The sequence below is a fragment of the Camellia sinensis genome, chromosome 8 (assembly GCF_055761805.1).
Source record: "Camellia sinensis isolate YWXY chromosome 8, ASM5576180v1, whole genome shotgun sequence".
NCBI lineage: Eukaryota > Viridiplantae > Streptophyta > Magnoliopsida > Ericales > Theaceae > Camellia > Camellia sinensis.
This window is the reverse complement of record NC_138968.1, coordinates 75009937-75026996: the sequence shown is the minus strand read 5'-3', so window position 1 is coordinate 75026996 and position 17060 is coordinate 75009937. Positions and strand designations below refer to the sequence as shown.

General features: G+C 41.0%; 1 protein-coding gene across 7 annotated transcripts in view; it reads right to left on the bottom strand.

The window, feature by feature from the left end:
- Positions 1 to 17060, bottom strand: part of LOC114296480 (cytochrome P450 90D2) — a 67036-nt gene that overhangs the window by 42708 nt on the left and 7268 nt on the right. For 6 of the 7 annotated variants that reach the window (XR_014337851.1, XR_014337850.1, XR_014337852.1 and 3 more), the window contains exons 2-3: positions 2986 to 16244; positions 765 to 941 (exon numbers count right to left, since the gene is read on the bottom strand). Coding sequence is in view for 1 of the 7 variants with exons in the window: in XM_082882854.1 (XP_082738980.1) it covers positions 765 to 878 (114 nt within the window). In the remaining 6 variants the exon portion in view is untranslated. The remainder of the gene's footprint in view (positions 1 to 764; positions 942 to 2985; positions 16245 to 17060) is intronic. The other variant, XR_014337848.1, reaches the window with a different exon arrangement.

Below are 17060 nucleotides of genomic sequence, written 5' to 3'. Positions count from 1 at the left end.
GTGGTGGTGGTGGAGCTTCGAAATCAAGAGACAGAGAGAGAGAGAGCTTCGAAATCGAAATCACCTAGCTGAAGAAGGTTGAATTGTATCTTCCAAATCGAAATTGAAATTGATTCTGCTCTACGAAATTGATTTTGCTCTACGAAATCGAAATCAGTTTGAGATTGAATCACCGAACTTCGAAATCGAAATCACTTTACGGGTTTAGAGAGAGTAAGCGAGCGAGATTCATACATTTGTGTTTCTCAGATTTGAAAGAGTGAGAGTGAGAAGAAGGGCTTCTTAGATTTAGAATGAGGGTTTGAAGAGGGAGAGAGCGCCTGAGAGGGGGATAACATTTGAAGGCCCTTTTAAACGTTTCTATCAGTTAAACGGTACCGTTTTATTTAAACCAAAATGCGATGTTTATAAAACGTCGTTAAATATTAAAAAACGTGACGTTTAACAAAACGCCGTTAAAAAAACGCCGTTAAATCACACATTTCTTGCAGTGTGAGTAAAACAACACCAAGGGAAGGAACACAGTACACATCCACACATGATAAAATTAATTTCAAACGTCTCTAAAGATGACAAAAATGGTATACCATAACAATTACCTCCAGATGTTGTTGCAGTGGAAAAGGAACCACATCAGAAGGGTGTTTTGATTCCTTTAGCAGACCCACATAAAATTTAGTATTTGTATTTTCCATTCCAGCATAGACAGACATAAGTGGAATAAAAGATTGTAAAAATATATAAATTTAAGGAACTATACTCACTTTGATGGTCAACTCGTCTACTGCTGTCTCAACAAGAGGACATCCAAAAGCTGAAGTTGAGGTAATGCCTACCATCAGATCACTCAAAAAGGAAATCTTGCAATGGTAGTCCATATCCAATGACAAAAGTGGCCTTCCAGCCTTCAAATAAAGGATACTGTGGCTCTATTTCCAATTCTGATTGCAAAGAAAAAGTCATTGGCATAGAGAATGTTTTTAACAATAGCATTATGAAAATTTTCTATTTTCTCATATTTTTTAATTGAGCAGCGTGTGAAATTGCGATCATTCATCCAAATGAAAAGGAACAAAATTCCATAGAGGGAAATAGATAAATCAGAAACTCAAACAGACTAACAGCAGAACAACACTCTCCAAAGAAGCCAAGAAAACACAACAGGATTGGCAGAAACCTAGCAAGATTAGAAATATGGCAATGAAATGAAGGATCATATATAATATATGTATGTAAGGACCAGATGATTTGCTACCTGGAAAGTATATCACTCTCACAAGATTCAAAGTACGAAATATAACTTATATGGGCATTTAACTGATTTAGTTTTCAAAACCTCATAAGTTTGGACTATGTTGAAACCAATCTTTATATTTATAATGATGCCAAAATATTTAGTTAAAAAAATATAATGTGTGATTAAATTTAATTATGAAATGCTTTAATTTTTTTTTAACATATAGCCCAATAGGTGAGTTTGAGATTTAGAAATATTTTTTGGACTGGGCTTGGACAGATATAGAGACCATAGGGCCGAACTAGAATTGAGTAGACACAAAATCTATTATTATGTAGTATTAACCCACTCCAAACCCAACTTGACCGGCCGTTTGTATGTCCACCCGTACTTGCACCCCGATTAGCTAACATCATTGATGAAATGGTAAAAGTACTATAATGCCTTTATCTGATTTGATAATTTTCAACCCAACCAGAAAGAAAAACAGTAGACAAAACTCTGTCAAGCCATTCCCCACCACCAATGGAAAAACTCAACCAACTTCAACTACCCAATCTTATCACTCCATACCAATATCTCCACCATGTGATCACCCTCAAATCTAGGGCCAACCCTGAGTTTCGAGAGTCTAAGTTGAAATAATTTTTCGGGAGCTTTTTAAATATTCATAAAATAAAAAAATTATTCTATTTGGTTTAGAATTCTCAAAAATAATTTTTTGAATTTGTAATTCATATTTTTTATATTATTTTATATTTGGTAAAAAAAATTAAAAAAATATTCACAAAGAATATAATTTTTAAGTGTATCTAAATTAAGTATATTTACAAAATAAATAAATAAATTACGTAAAATATTAAAAAAATCACTGAAAAAACACATAATTGAGCCATAAAGAGAGAGTTAAAAAAAAATTAATTAAAAAAAAGGCTAAATAGAATCGGGCTAACGATTAATACATATACAATTATTTTATATTTTATTTTTTCAATCGGGCTAACATCTAACACTTATAAATATTTTTTAATTGGGCCTAATAGATTTTTTGGGGCCCTTAAACTGGCCTAAGTTAATAAAATAAAATTGGGTCATTTTAAATTTTTAATATAGTATAGGACTAATGAATTTAGGAATTTTTTCTTAAACCTAATTTTTGAGACCCTGAACACTTGTGTTACTAGCTTTAACCCAAAACCGACCCTGCTCAAATCGTCATGATTTTTGCAAACAATACAGCCAAATACAACAATCACTCCAAGCACAAAAGAGGAGAAAATGGCAAGCATTCAACAACCATCGCTTCCACCTAGTACCATTTCCAAAGCACAATACTTGAACCACCCGGCTGTGTCCGGTTCTACCCGGTAATTTTTGAAATTCTAGTCTGGCCCAAAAAATTTTTTAAATTCAATTTATATCCTTGATATTTTTGAATACTTTTATTCAACTTTTTGGTTAAAATACTTGTATGCCAAATGAGACGTTAATGTCTTATACTCTTCTTGCCTTGAACTTTTTAACAATTTTTTCTTTTAATTATTAAAATTTGACACTAATTTAATTTATTTATTTTATACAAATATAGAGTGAAGTGTTAATTCCCCTTTTTTAATCCCTCTCGCAACACCACCTAAAAGCAACAGTTCCTGTTTTAGTATTTATACGATGTTTCATTCCAGGGAAATGTCCAACATAGAGAAACATAAGTGGAATAAATAGGAAGTAGAAAAAATATATGTACTCACTTTTATGGTCAACTCGTCTGCCACTGTCCCAACAAGAGGGCATCCAAAAGCTGAAGTGAGGGGCCACCATCAGATGACTCAAAAAGGAAGTCTTGCAAACAATATGGTGGCATTCCATATCCAGTGGCAAAAGTGGCTTTTAAACCCTCAAATAAATGCAGACTGCGGCTCTATTTCGAATTATGATTGCAAAGAAAAAGTCGTCAGCATAGAGAATTTTTTTACAAAAATGTTATAAAGTTATTCACTTTGCTTGGTTTTATTTTTTAATTTTATTTTTTATTTTTTGTATATTTTTATTTTTATTGAAAAAAAAAATTATTACCTAAAAGTAAAATTTTGATTCCGCAAGTGTTATTTATGATTTTTTAATGAGTTAAGATATTTATTTAAAAATATTAAATGTGTTAAAAAAGTAATAAGTAAGAGTTAACTTCGTAAAAATTGACTCGGAGAATTTTTAAAGGTAAGTTATTTTTAAAACAAGATGCAAAAACGTTTTCCTTAAAAAGTGTTTCATTTACTTTTTGTTTAACCAAACAACGAAAAATGAGTAAAATATTTTTGATAAAAATATTTTATGTCAAAACAAATGTTGCCGAAACGAAGGATTGTATGTCTATATATATGTATGTATATGTACGTTAAGGACCAATGATTTTGCTACTTGAAAAATATATCACTCCCACGAGCATCAAAGTAGGAAATTTAGCAATTGAGATTTACTCTTTTGTTTGTTTTAGTGCAAAATATTTTTTATACCAAAAAATTTTCAATTTTTTTTTCCATAGAAAATGTTTTCCTATATTTGGTTATTTTTTTAAACTAATGTATTAATAGTTGCATTAGTAGTGATAGTACTGGTAGCAAAAGGGTGGAGGAAGAGGAAGAGGAAGAGGAAGAGGAGGAGGTGGAGGTTGGAGGTGTTGGGGTGGTGGCGGCAACAGTGATAGTGATGGTAGTGATAGGGTGGAGGTGGTAGTTTTTGTGGTGGTTTGGTGGCAATGGAGGTGGTGACGGCAACACAGTGATGGATGGTGGTAGTGGCGGCAATAGTGATAGTGATGGTAGTGATAGGGTGGAGGTGGTAGTTGTTGTCATGGTTTGGTGGCAATGGAGGTGGTGACGGCAACATAGTGATGGGTGGTGGCAGTGGTGGTAGTGTGGTAGTGGAGGTGATGATAGTGGTAGCATTAATAAAATTTTAGTTCGGAAAATGTTTTCCGACTTTAAAAGTGAAAAAAAATTTCCATCCAAATATACTTGTTTTCTATTGATCATGAAAAACATATTATGATGACTTTTATTTCCGTCGTATCAAATATTAGAAAATGTAGAAAATATTTTTTGAAAAAACAAACGGAGTTGATTGTGCTTAATGTAATAAATTGGACTAATGTTGAAGCCAATCTTCCACAAAAAAAAAAAAAAAAAAAAAAAAACCAGAGGCATGTCTGAAAAGCATATGGATCCTGGACAATGTAGCAATTGAAATTTCAAGAATTACATTGAAATCTAGTTCCTTTACAGTTGATAACAGAAAATAAGAAACAATAGATATATTCCTAGAATCTATAAGTAAATGTAATGATGATATACTCCCTATTTCATTAGCTTGTAGTGGTTGACATAAATAATCGACTGTGCATACCGGATTCCGCACTAGATGAAAGCGGATCGGGGCTCCATGCTCAGTTGGACTATCTAAGGATTGAGGTTCCTGCCACAAGAAGCATCGTAAGAGCTGCCCGGCCGGGGTTGGCCGGATAACCCCTCCGGTGTCGGAATCAGAGATCAGAGAAAAAGTGTTGAGAGTTTAGCTTGTAGTAAATGGGCAGTTTGGAACAGTTCAGTTACCTTCAATGTGAAGTTAGGGAAGTTTATATAGAACTCTTTGCTTGCCTCCCAAGATGGTTTCATGGAGCTCTGGTGTTGCCAAGTTTCCTTTTAGCATTGCCTTCGGTGGGGGACCATTTGGTAGTTGTCAATAGGTGGTTATACTCATTGTAGTCATGCTAATAACAAACCACATTCCTCTGGTTTTAACTGTTTCCGTGATTCTAAGTGTAGGGGACCAGCTGAGGTGGCAACTTGCATATGCATATCCTCATAGCTTCCACGTTTCTCTGTGAGGTCCCTCAGCTCGGCACCTTCGTGCCCCAGCTCGGCCCCTTTGTAACCCAGCTCGGCCCTAGACGAGGCTTCTGTTGGGATAGGTTAGCTCGTTTAGATATTTTGTGTACGGGCTAAGCCCACTTTAGTTCTGATGACAGGCTCAACACATCAGTTCGGCCCATAGAATGTGTCCTGCAGCTTGGCCCTAGCCCAGTATCGCAGCTGGACTAGCCTTTCCACTGCGAGTCAGGCCCAAGTGCTTGAGGACTTGGGTAAGCTGTTGAACATGGAGTCGGGCTCGATTGGCTTGCCTATATATTCATCTAACCTGCTTGGATTTGGGCTTTAGTGGATTGGGCCAGACCAAGGCTTGGATCCGACCTATTTCATATTCAGCCCTTTCATTTGCCCCATAGCTCGCGCTAAGGTTCCCTTTGGGGGGAGTTATTGTTCTGCTCTTCAATCGTCGTATCGCTTCTGCTTCAGTTCGGCCTTGGTGATGGTTCAATCCTGATACATAACCCCTACATGCGTCTTTTCGCGGTGACACGTGGCGACTAGGATAGGTGTGCAGAGATAGTGCGTTGATTCCATACCGCAAGTCGTGCTTCGTGTACCTTCACGCCGGCTAGTGCAATAAATGCTCTAGCTATCAATCCAAATCCCTTTATCTGCTTTTTCGTTCTTCTAGAGAGTTTCAAAGAAAAAGAACCCTTCCCGTTCCTCTGAACCAGTCTCGTTTGTGCTCTGCTCAGACTTTTCATTCCCGGTCTTGCTTCAGCGCCGCCCGTTCACTACCGCTGTTCTGATCTCTATAAGTCCTCTTGTAATCCTTCTTCTCTTGTCTTTTTCTGTTTCAATCATCTTGTCTGGCCCTTGCGCCGTTGTGTTCCCCTTCTTGGTATCTGAGTTCTATCCCTATACCGCTAGGTTTGGTTTAATGGGAAAGTTTCGTTCCTTAGTTGATACTCCTGAGGCCATGGCCATGTTTCATCGTGACTACAATATCCCCGATGACTTGACCCTTTCGCTGGCAAGGGTTGATGCCAAGGGTATGGGCACTAGAAATACTGTCGCCTTTCTGGTTGCATCCATCGTCGAGGGAGGGGTTCGTTTTTCTCTCGACCCTTTGGTGCGCCAATTTCTACACCAGGTTCAACTCACCCCAATGCAAGTGTCTGTTAACCTGTTTCGTGTCGTCTGTGGTGTGTCCGCTCTCAACAAACGGTTGGGCTTGAATCTCGATGTTTGGGACATTTTGGGCTGCTACACTCTCTCGCATAACAAGGATCACAGCACGTACTACCTGCGTGTCCGTTCAATCGACTATCATCTGGTGACTGGTTTGCCTGATTCAGACAAGCACAATGATGATTTTTTGCAATTTGGTGGCAACTGGGAGTTCCCTGCTGGGACCGAATTCCAATCCGAGCGGATGCCTCTGAAGGATGGCTACCCAGGTTCGGATCCTTCCTCTAGTGTCTTTTGTATTTCTTGCCTTTGTTTTGGATGTTGTTTTAATGTGGTACTTTTCTTTGCAGAGGCTTCTCGTTTTCAACGGAGGCTGAACCAGGAGAATGCTAAGGCCATCAAAGCTGCTATAAGGTACAATAAGAGGTCCGCACCAGAGTTGTTGGATTACCAAGTGACTTACCGCTCTACCATTCTGAAGAAGGCGATGCTTGCTGCATCCCTTCTAGATTCTGACACTGAGACTGACACATCCCTCACTCCTCTGGTTACGAATTGCCGTCGAAGCCAGGGTGCATTGCTTAAAAGGACGTTTTCTCTTGCCCCCAGTTTCGCAAGGGGTGGGTCCGTGTCGAAGAAGAGAGTGCTGGTGGATTTGGAGGCTGAGGCTTTTGGAGCCTCTGATGGTTTGGAGACCCCTTTTATTGAAGGCCGAGGTGAAGAGCCTTATGGATGTGAAATTGGAGGTGGGAGCTTCTGGAACCCACACTACTACTATCGAGCCCTCCGCTTCGATTGTTACGAGGGCAAAAAAGAGGAGGAGAGAAACTGGCAAGCTAGTGGTAGGGGAAGTTTCTGAAGATCCTATTGAGGACAAAGCACTTGAGAAATGAAAACCGCCGATGCTGCATCAAGGTAGGCCCATTTCTATCTCTGATTCAGTTGTTGCTTCCAAGGATTTTGCTTTTGATTTGACTAAGACTCTGTTAATGCCAGTCGACATGGCTGACCATAATGGGCCTTGCGATATCCCTATTTTGAAAGGGACCCTGCAGATGATGACTGCTGTAAGTGCATTCTTGCTTTGCTTGTCTTTGGTGTTATGCTACTGCTTTCATTCTTCTAATACTTTGTAATCCGTTGTAGTGTATTTAGAGGATGCATCTGTCCATCACCCGTGCGGAAGAACTGGAAAAGGCCGTGCTGGAGGCCGCTATAAACGCTGAGAGACTGACGGTGAGCCTAGAGGCCGAGAAGGAAGGACATAGAACTGCCGAAAGGAAGGCGTTCCGTCTGAACAAGATTGTTGCTTCAGCTGAAAAGTTAAAGGATGCCGCTATTGGGACGCAGGCTCAGCTTAAAGGAAAAGTGGCAGAGCTGGAGGCCGTTATAGCGGTGATGGATGCCGAGCGCTCTGCGTTGGAGGCCAAGTACTGGCAACAAGGTTGGGACGAGGCTGGGGCTGCCTATAAAGAGAAGGTGCTGGTGCTGCGAGACAAGCTCTTTCTGAAGGGTTGGTCGAGCGCTCTAGCCGCTGCCCTGGTTCCTGAAGGCTCTCCCATGTTTCAGGATGTCCCAGTTCCCTTCAGATCCTTGGGCTCAAAGGTTGTCTCTACCCCTGCGGTTCTTCCGGCTGAAGTTTCCCCAGAAATAAGTTCTGCAAACAAGACTTAGGACAGTGCTGCTGACATTGAAATAGTGAACGTTGAAGAGGGTGGAACCTTGGAGACTGAAGTCGCGAGAGACGTGGTTAAGGAAGCTTCCACTTCTCAAAAAGTTAAAACTGCCTTTACTTTTCCTCCCCAAGACGGCCTAGCTCCTAAGGTTTCCTCTCTTGATGAAAGCTGAAGTTTTCTCTGGAAAGATTTGAAGTTTTTGTTTTTTTTTTTTTTTGGTTTTTGCTTTGATGTACTGTGGCTCGGTCCCCTTGACGAGTTCTCTTTCTATATTTGCCAAGACAATTTTTCTTTTTTCTTTTCTTTTCTTTGTTGCTGGCTATGAGGCCATCTGTGCCTTTTGTTGGATGATGAGATTTTCCTTTTGAATTTGCAATCTGATGCTGTTTGGCTTCTATGTCTGAATGTTTTTTGTATTGTTTGCCCCTGGTCGAGCACTGTTGGGACCTCAGGTCTGAACATGTGCTCGATTTGGTTCTGTATTGTTTCAAATAGATACTCCGTCTAGTTTTGTACCATTTGCCCCCGGCCGAGCACTATTGGGACCTCAGGACCGAACAGATGCTCGGTCTGGTTAATGAATTTGTTGTATGGCTGTGCTTGGTTCTGTAATAAAAGGAAGTGGGTCTTACTTAGGTCCAGGTTGGTTCTAAAAAACAATTGTTTGCCCTCACCTGGAGTTAAGTAAGATCAATGTTGAAAACTGTGCTCTCTGGGCAAAGTTGCTTAAGTCTGTTGCAACTTTGATAGCATAAATGCACTTGAATGAGACAAAGATATGAAGAGGTGTCTTACTTTGGTCCAGGTTGGTTTGAAAGAAAACAATTGTTTGCCCTCAGCTGGAGTTGTGTAAGACTTGTGCTGGAAGCTTGTTCCTGATATAGTTTGGCTTAGTCTATTCCAACTCTGTTTGTATGTAGCAGTACTGAAGTGTTAAAGTGACGATACTTAAGAGATTTTGTAGATTCAGAGATGCTTACTTAAGATGTGTTAGTGTTGTTTCCACCAAGCAATTCCTCTTGGCTAAAGTCCAATTTAGTTGCCAAACATAATTCCACCAAGCAGTTCCACTTGGCATGTTTGAGTGCTAACCAAATTTTAATTCCGTTCAGTCGTTCTGAAACTAAGTCCGTTTGGGTTAAGACCAAAGCTGAGTTTGTTTGATTCGCATCAAAGCTAATTCCGTTTGATTAACATCAAAGCTATTTTCGTTTGGTTAGTACCAAAGCTAATTCATTTTGAAAAACATCAAAGCTATTTCCGTTTGGCTAGAAGCAAAGCTAATTCCGTTTGATAAATATCAAAGCTATTTCCGTTTGGTTAGAACCAAAGCTAATTCCGTTTGATAAACATCAAAGCTATTTTCGTTTGGTTAGAGCCAAAGCTAAATACAGAAAATTTGATAGTCTTGAGAGAAGTGGGGAAGCATTTGTATTGGCCAAAAGGTAAAAGTCTTTACATCCTGATAGAGAAGTTGAGGTTTAATTCTATCGATAGTATTTTTTGAGATTTGCTACATTCCAGGGCGGAGGTATGGCTCAGCCTTTACGATCCTCCAGGTAGTAAGCTCCATTTCCAGTAACAACTGTGACTTTGTAGGGTCCCTCCCAGTTAGGCCCAAGTTTCCCTTCGCCATGCACCCTTTTGTGATCCATGACTTTCCTCAAAACCAGTTCTCCAGGTATGAATTGCCTTGGGAAGACTTTTTGGTTGAAACTCTTGATGAGTTACTGCTGATATGCTACAAGTCTGATCAGTGCGGCTTCCCTTCGGCCTTCTGCCATATCCAATGCTTGTGTGATAGCTTCCTCAAACATTTCAGATCGGAGGGTTGAGAGACCTACTTTGAGGGTAATGACGGCCTCCATTCCATAAGTCAAGGAGTAAGGTGTTTCCCCCGTTGAGCGTCGTGCTGTGGTTCGGTATGCCCATAGCACGTGGGGTAACTCTTCAACCTATTTCCCTTTTGCATGTTCAAGCCGTTTCTTTACTTCGTTGATGATGGTTTTGTTTGACGCTTCTGCCTGCCCATTACTTTGTGGGTACCCTAGAGAGGAGTTTCGATATTCCATTTTGAGGTCAGCGCAGAACTTTTTGAAGATCTTTCCATCAAACTGTGTTCCATTATCTGCAATCAGTACCCGCGGGATGCCGAAACGCAGCACTACGTTTCGCATAACGAACCGTTTTGTGTCCGCTTCTTTGATACTTGCTAGTGCTTCGACTTCAACCCACGTAGTAAAATAGTCGGTTGCAGCGATGAAAAATCGTCTGTTCCTAATGCCTCGCGCCAACGATCCAACAATATCCAGAACCCATTGAGCAAAGGGCCACGGGCTGGTGAGTGGAATGAGATTTTTGGCTGGCTGATGAATTAGCGGAGCAAACTGCTGACATTTATCGCATTTTTAAATGTACTGTTATGCATCTTGTTGCATCCGTGGCCACCAGTACCCATGAGTGAGGGCTCGGTGTGCCAGTGACCTTCCACCAACGTGGCATCCACAAATCCCGTCGTGAATTTCGTAGAGAACATTTTCGACTAGATTTGGATGCACACATAAAAGATACGGGCCAAGATAGTAGCGTCTGTACAGCTTCCCAGATAGTGAGATCCAAAACCGAGCTGACCTGTGTCTGATTTTGCTGGCTTCCTTTTTATCTTCAGGGAGGGTGCTAGTTTTTAGAAAAGCGAGTATCGGATCCATCCAGCTTGGCACTAAGTTGCTGCAGAGGACTGGAGATGCAATACTTGGTTCTGGCACGAACTCAACCCAAGATTTTCTAGCATCCTTGGTATCTATTGACGAGCCGAGGCAAGACAGAGCATCGGCATGGCTGTTTTTGTCCTGACAGATTCGTTCCACTCATATGGATTGAAATTTTTTGAGTAGATATTTGGCCTTACCTGCGTACATAGCCATTCTTTCATCTTGTGTTTCATAGACCCCAGAAAGTTGGTTTACCACCAATTGTGAATCGCTGAAAACAAGAAGTTGTTCTGTACTGAAGTGTTCGGCACTACGTAAGCCAGCCAATAACGCTTCGTACTCTGCCTCGTTGTTTGAAGCCTTCCAACTGAGCCTGAGAGCCTGTTCCCAAATAAATCCTTATGGTGAGATAAGTACTACTCCTGCTCCCGAGTCTCAGTTATTGGATGGCCCGTCAACATAAAGCTGCCAGATATTTCCAATAAAGAGTTTCCATGCTTCCGAAGCACAGTGCTTTCCCTGTTCAATGGTGCGTGGCACCTGTGCCGAACTGGGATTCCCTGGATCGGTACTCTGGGTGGGGAGAATTCTACGACGAAATCTACCAAGACCTGGGCCTTGATTGCTGTCCTGGGTTGATACCGTATGTCAAACTCACCAAGTTCTACTGCCCACTTTGCTGTTCGGCCAGAGAAATATGCTCGGCTGAATACAGATCTGAGGGAGAATTCAGTGAGGACATTGATGGTATGCCCCTGGAAGTAGTGTTATAGCTTTCTCGAGGCGATAAGCAACGCGTAAGCTAACTTTTCTAAGGGTAGGTACCGTGTCTCGGCATCTAGTAAAGTCTTGCTAACATAGTACACTGGATTTTGCTCCTTGTTAACTTCTCGAATCAATACCGCGCTTACGGCGTGATCAGAAACTGCTAGATATAGGTACAACTCCTCTCCTGGTTCTGGAGTGGACAGAAGAGGTGGTGTACTGAGGTATCTTTTGAGACTTTGCAATGCTTCAGTACATTCAGGACTCCAATCAAATGCTGCATTTTTCCTCAATAGCTGGAAGAAAGGCTTCATTTGAACTGAAGACTTGATGATGAACCGATTCAGGGTGGCCGCCATTCCGGCCAGCTTCTGCAGTTCTTTAGCCTTCATTGGTACTTCAAGCTCTTGTATTTCTTTGATTTGATCCGGATTTGCCTCGATCCCTCTGTGAGTGACCATATACCCCAAAAACTTCCATGTTCCTACCCCGAAAGCGCATTTCGAGGCATTAAGGCGAAGCTGATGGTTCTTTAGGATACTAAAAACATCCCTTAAGTCTGCAAGGTGGTTTGTAGTGAGCTTTCTCTTTACTACCATATCATCTATATAAGCTTCCATGGTCTTTCCGAGTTAGTCCTTGAACATTCGAGTGATCATTCGCTGGTAGGTTGCTCTGGCATTCTTGACGCCGAACGGCATTACTCTATAGCAATAAGTTCCCCTTGGAGTGATAAATGATGTCTTCTCTTGATCCGGACCGAACAGTGGTATCTGGCTCTTTCAGGATCTTAGTGTTGGAGACGAACCTGGCTAGGAACTCTTCGGAGAGCTACTTCTAGCTATGAATTGATCCAGCGAGGAGTCGATTGAACCATCGAAGTCTAGTTTCTCCCAAGCTGGATGGGAAGACTTTGCACATCAGTGCCTCATCTCGCCTCCACAGAGACATCATTTGTCTGTAATGGCTAATATGCGTCAGTGGGTCCGACTTCCCATCGTACGAAAGTGAACCTTGGTGGGGTGAATTTTTTTGGAGGTCTCATGGCCTCAATTTCCGGGGAGAATGGCGAGGAGACGAGCCTATCCAGTGCTCGGTGCTCTCTCTGTGAATGGTATGGTCTAGATGATCTCGATGTTGCTCGTTCTGCTTGATGCCGATCAACCAAGTACGAAAGGTCTTGAGGAGGGCATTCAGTCTGTTGGCTAACCGTCTTCTGCCTTTTAGTCCTTCTCCGGCGTGACCCACGGGTGTGGCTGCTCGCCGCCTCACTCTGTACTAGGATTGGCTGGCGTTGCTGCCCAGACTCATTTCTGGGGAACTTCTTTACTAGTGGCTCTCTGGATAAGCTCCTCCGTCGTAAGCGAGAGGGCTCCACTTCAGTCTGCTTCTCCATTGGATCACTGTAGACGTGCTCGAATGCCCGGGCTCCACACGTGAAGGCGCGAAATCCGTTTTGTTCATTAGCTACTATTGTTCAGACTCAATGTCACGGTTCTGAATCTAATCTCGCAAAGTGCAATGCAAGATCGATAAATCACCAAAGAGTCTAAATCTTGTAAATCGTTTTGGAAAACTGATTTTTATAAAAAAGTGCCAAACATGGACTACTTTGCCAGATACAAAGTCGCCACCTAAATATTTTTGTTTTGGGATATTTAGGAAACCCTGACTCGTGCCTAAGGCCATGTGTCCGTCATCACCAAAGTTGCCTCAGCTCGGGAACTTGGGTACGAGAGGGAAGGTCATGCAATGAGCACCCCCGCTCGCCCGATCAAAGATTGGCCTTTACTAACATGATATTTTCTTTTTGAAAACACATGTGTTCTTATTCCGGTTATTAGCCTAGAATTACTATGTGATGCGCACAACACACAAGTATAGACTAGATCGCCTAAGTTGGAACAAAACATTTCATGTTTGTTTGTTTGAAAATGGTTTGAAGGTGCTACTCGCAAGTAGGCTAAGACGTGGATTTGTCACCCTCAAATGGGCTTAGAAAACAACATGATTTGCCACTTCAAGTGGGCTTAAAACTCGCATTTCGATGAATTGTTCCAATTCAAGCAATCCAACCTTCATCCACAGGCATTCATGCAGTTATATCAGTTAAGCAGTTAGCCTCATGGCAAGCATGCTAAACATGACAACACTTACACACATGCAGTATGCTAAAGCGAAAACACTTACAGTGTACTCCGAGCCAAAACAAAGAACTAGTTAGAAATCATGTATGATCCTAGTTCATGTTAAGATAGCTAATGCAACACATGCAAAATGCAACTAGAAATAGGCTCAGGTATTCTAAGATGGCATATGAGATGCAACTTGATAACATGCTGTTGAACACGTATTCAAGTAAATGTATTGAAATACAATACGGTTTGTATGATGCACCGAGCCCGGTGCATGCAAAACAAATGAATGAATGCAAACATGCAAGTATAAGTATGCTAATTGAAACATGACCTAGAACTAACCGTCGTAAGCGGTTAAGTAAAAGGGAGAAAGACATGGATTGGAAGACATTCATACACTCACGCACACTTATTACAAAATTAGCCCTCTCGACGGAGGGTCCGAATGAATAATACAAGTTAGCTACGCTAAGCTACTCTAACTAATCTAATAATCTAATTAGACTAATTATTACAATACCAAATTGAAAATTAGCTATGCTAAGCTAATTAAGAATTTACAACGATAAATTAAATTAGCTAACACATTAACTAATCAAGCAAATTAACTAACTATACAAAGCAGTTAAAACAGTCTCAAGAAGAGGGGCATATGCATGCTCGGTCAGCTTCGCTCGGAAATCCAATGTCGTGCCTCATGTTGCCTTTGTTTGCACACTTCTGTTCTTCTAAACATTGTGCAAATCTCCAAAATACTTCTAATCCACCTCATGTACATGCTGAGAGGTCATCGGCCAAGAGATATGGCCATCGGCCAGAGAACAATGGCCATCGGCCAATTTTGATGCTATCGGCCAAACATTTGAAGCCGATCGGCACACTAGATAGCCGATCGGCAATCTCTTCCTGCAAACTCTCCTTTTTGTTGCAACAGAGCACAAACAGAGGCATGGCAATGTATTTGCAAGAAAATGTGTGTGCAACCACACCCTTTATCATGTTTGAAACTCAAAGGAGTGTAGTGCTCAACTCTTGAGCCATCAATCACGCATTTCAATGCATGATGGCCAAAAAGACCGAGTTGCACAAATCAATATGGATGAAATGCACAAAAACACATAAATGCCTTAATCTCTATCATGCATGATCAAGAGGGTTGGCGACCGAGAATTGAGGCACGTTTCATCACTTCAAGTATGAAACGTCCCTCGTTCCTCGTGTTTGGCTTAACACCCAAACCAAACACAATGCAATACAAGGTATGCCAAACACAATGCAAATAATGAGCATGCAAACAACATGGCATGTAACAAGTATGCAATAATGTCATGCAATGCAACTAGCATGCAACAACATGCAATGTACCAAGCATGCAACAACATGCAAAATGGACTTAAACTAAAATGGACATACCTCAAACATGCCCAAATCAGTGGCCAAAATGTTGAAATGATGACATGAAATACAAGACAATGCATATACATGCTCTAGCCCACCAACTAAGCATAAAAGCATAACTCTCAAAAGTACTCATGGAGTGACAAATGTAAGAGTGTAGCAACACTATAAGCACTAAAATAAGGTATGAAATGATGCCAAATCATTCAATCAATACAAGCATGGCATGCTAGAGTCCTTAAAGCATAAAGCTACCAAAGAGGACTATAAAGGCGGCATGCTATACATGGTACAAAGGCATGAATCAATTATGGACAGAGTTCAAATAGGTCTAAACGAAGACCAAAATATGGTAAGATTGAGGCATAAATGCCTAGGCATGCATGCATACGCACTAAGCCACAAACAAAGTAACAAATGCACAACCCTTAGAGGCACTCAAAGGGTGAATAAGGTGGGAACATGGAAATGCTACATGCTCTGAAATGTCATGTGGAATGATGCCAAATCATGTACATGATACAAATGAAGCATGCTATGGTGCCCAAAGCTTAAGGCTAGCAAGGCACTTGCACTACAACTACAACTATGCAAAACATGAAGCATATGGCAAGGGCAACCCAAAATAATCCTAAAACATGTTAAAATGAGTCTAAAACATGTATTGAAGGAAGCCAAAATATGCAAGCATGAAGGGCATAAGGCATGATGGATGCAAGGCAAATAAGGTGGATTACACACTACACCTATCAAGACCAAGCATGAGATGGCTTCGCCAACAAAAATCAAAGTTATATCATGGCAAAATAATCCCAAATACACATTGAAATTGTCACGACCCCAAACCGCCCCTAGTAGTTTGGTGCCGTGATGGCCAGTAATTCGAGATTACCGAAGGCCAACTTTCAAAATTCACACGCAATCAGAGTATAGATATAGGGGGCTCGCAAATGCGGAAGCAATAATCTAAAATACAAGTGGTCCATAAGAGCAGTGCTTAAGTCAAATGAAATGGCATACATCTTTACATAATGTTACAACTTGGATACAAATACAATAAAGTACAAAAATACATATTACGTCTTAACAAAAGGCTTTACAAGCTGACATGTTCGAAATACATAAGCATCAAAATTGCCGACATAAACAAAACACTTGAGTTACAAATCATGGAACATAATCTTCGGGATTGCCAACGTCCTTACAGCCGACATAACATGCATACAAAATACACATCTCGGCGAAGCCGACTTCTAGCTTGTTACCTACATATATACATAGGGAGGGTGAGCTTGGATACTCAGTGAATGGTATAAATAATAAAGGGGTTAAATGAATGATTCCCGAGGTCTTTCAGAACAATACATAATATATCTTTGTCAAAACCATACATATCATAGCTTGTTCAAAACATGAAATAAATCTTGTTCATCAAACTTGATCTTGCAAAACTTACATACTTAACATACGTCAAATCTTATAACACAACCTCGGCATTGAGCGCACCCATTCATAGTACGTTGGCGGCCGATATCTTAACAAGGGTGCTACTTAGGCTTAACGTCCCCTAGCACGAAAGGACGGTGCTACCTAGGCTTAAAGTCCCCTAGCACGGAAGGACTATGTTACATAGGCTTAACGTCCCCTAACACGAAAGGACAGTGTTACTTAGGCTTAACGTCCCCTAACACGAAAGTACTATGTTACATAGGCTTAACGTCCCCTAACACGAAAGGACGGTTTCAAGAATGTCATCCAAAACAAAGCTTATACTTGATACATAAAATAGGGATATCATTCATGCTTAACAAATACTTTTATCAAAACCTTAAGAACATAACTTTATTAAAAATACCACTCACATTAGTTCTTGGGACGTCGGGATCAAGGCAAAGGTCCAAGTCCTACAAACACGTGGCAAAGCATACTGAATGCACTTCTCAAACTAGTCTCACATGCATGCAAATAATCTCGAAAAAATATGCTCGAAGTCAAAACACTGTTTTACATGTCAGGAAGACATGCTGGGTACCAACCAGGTCTTTGCCGAGGTCCCACACCTCCTGGCCGAGGTGTGGCTA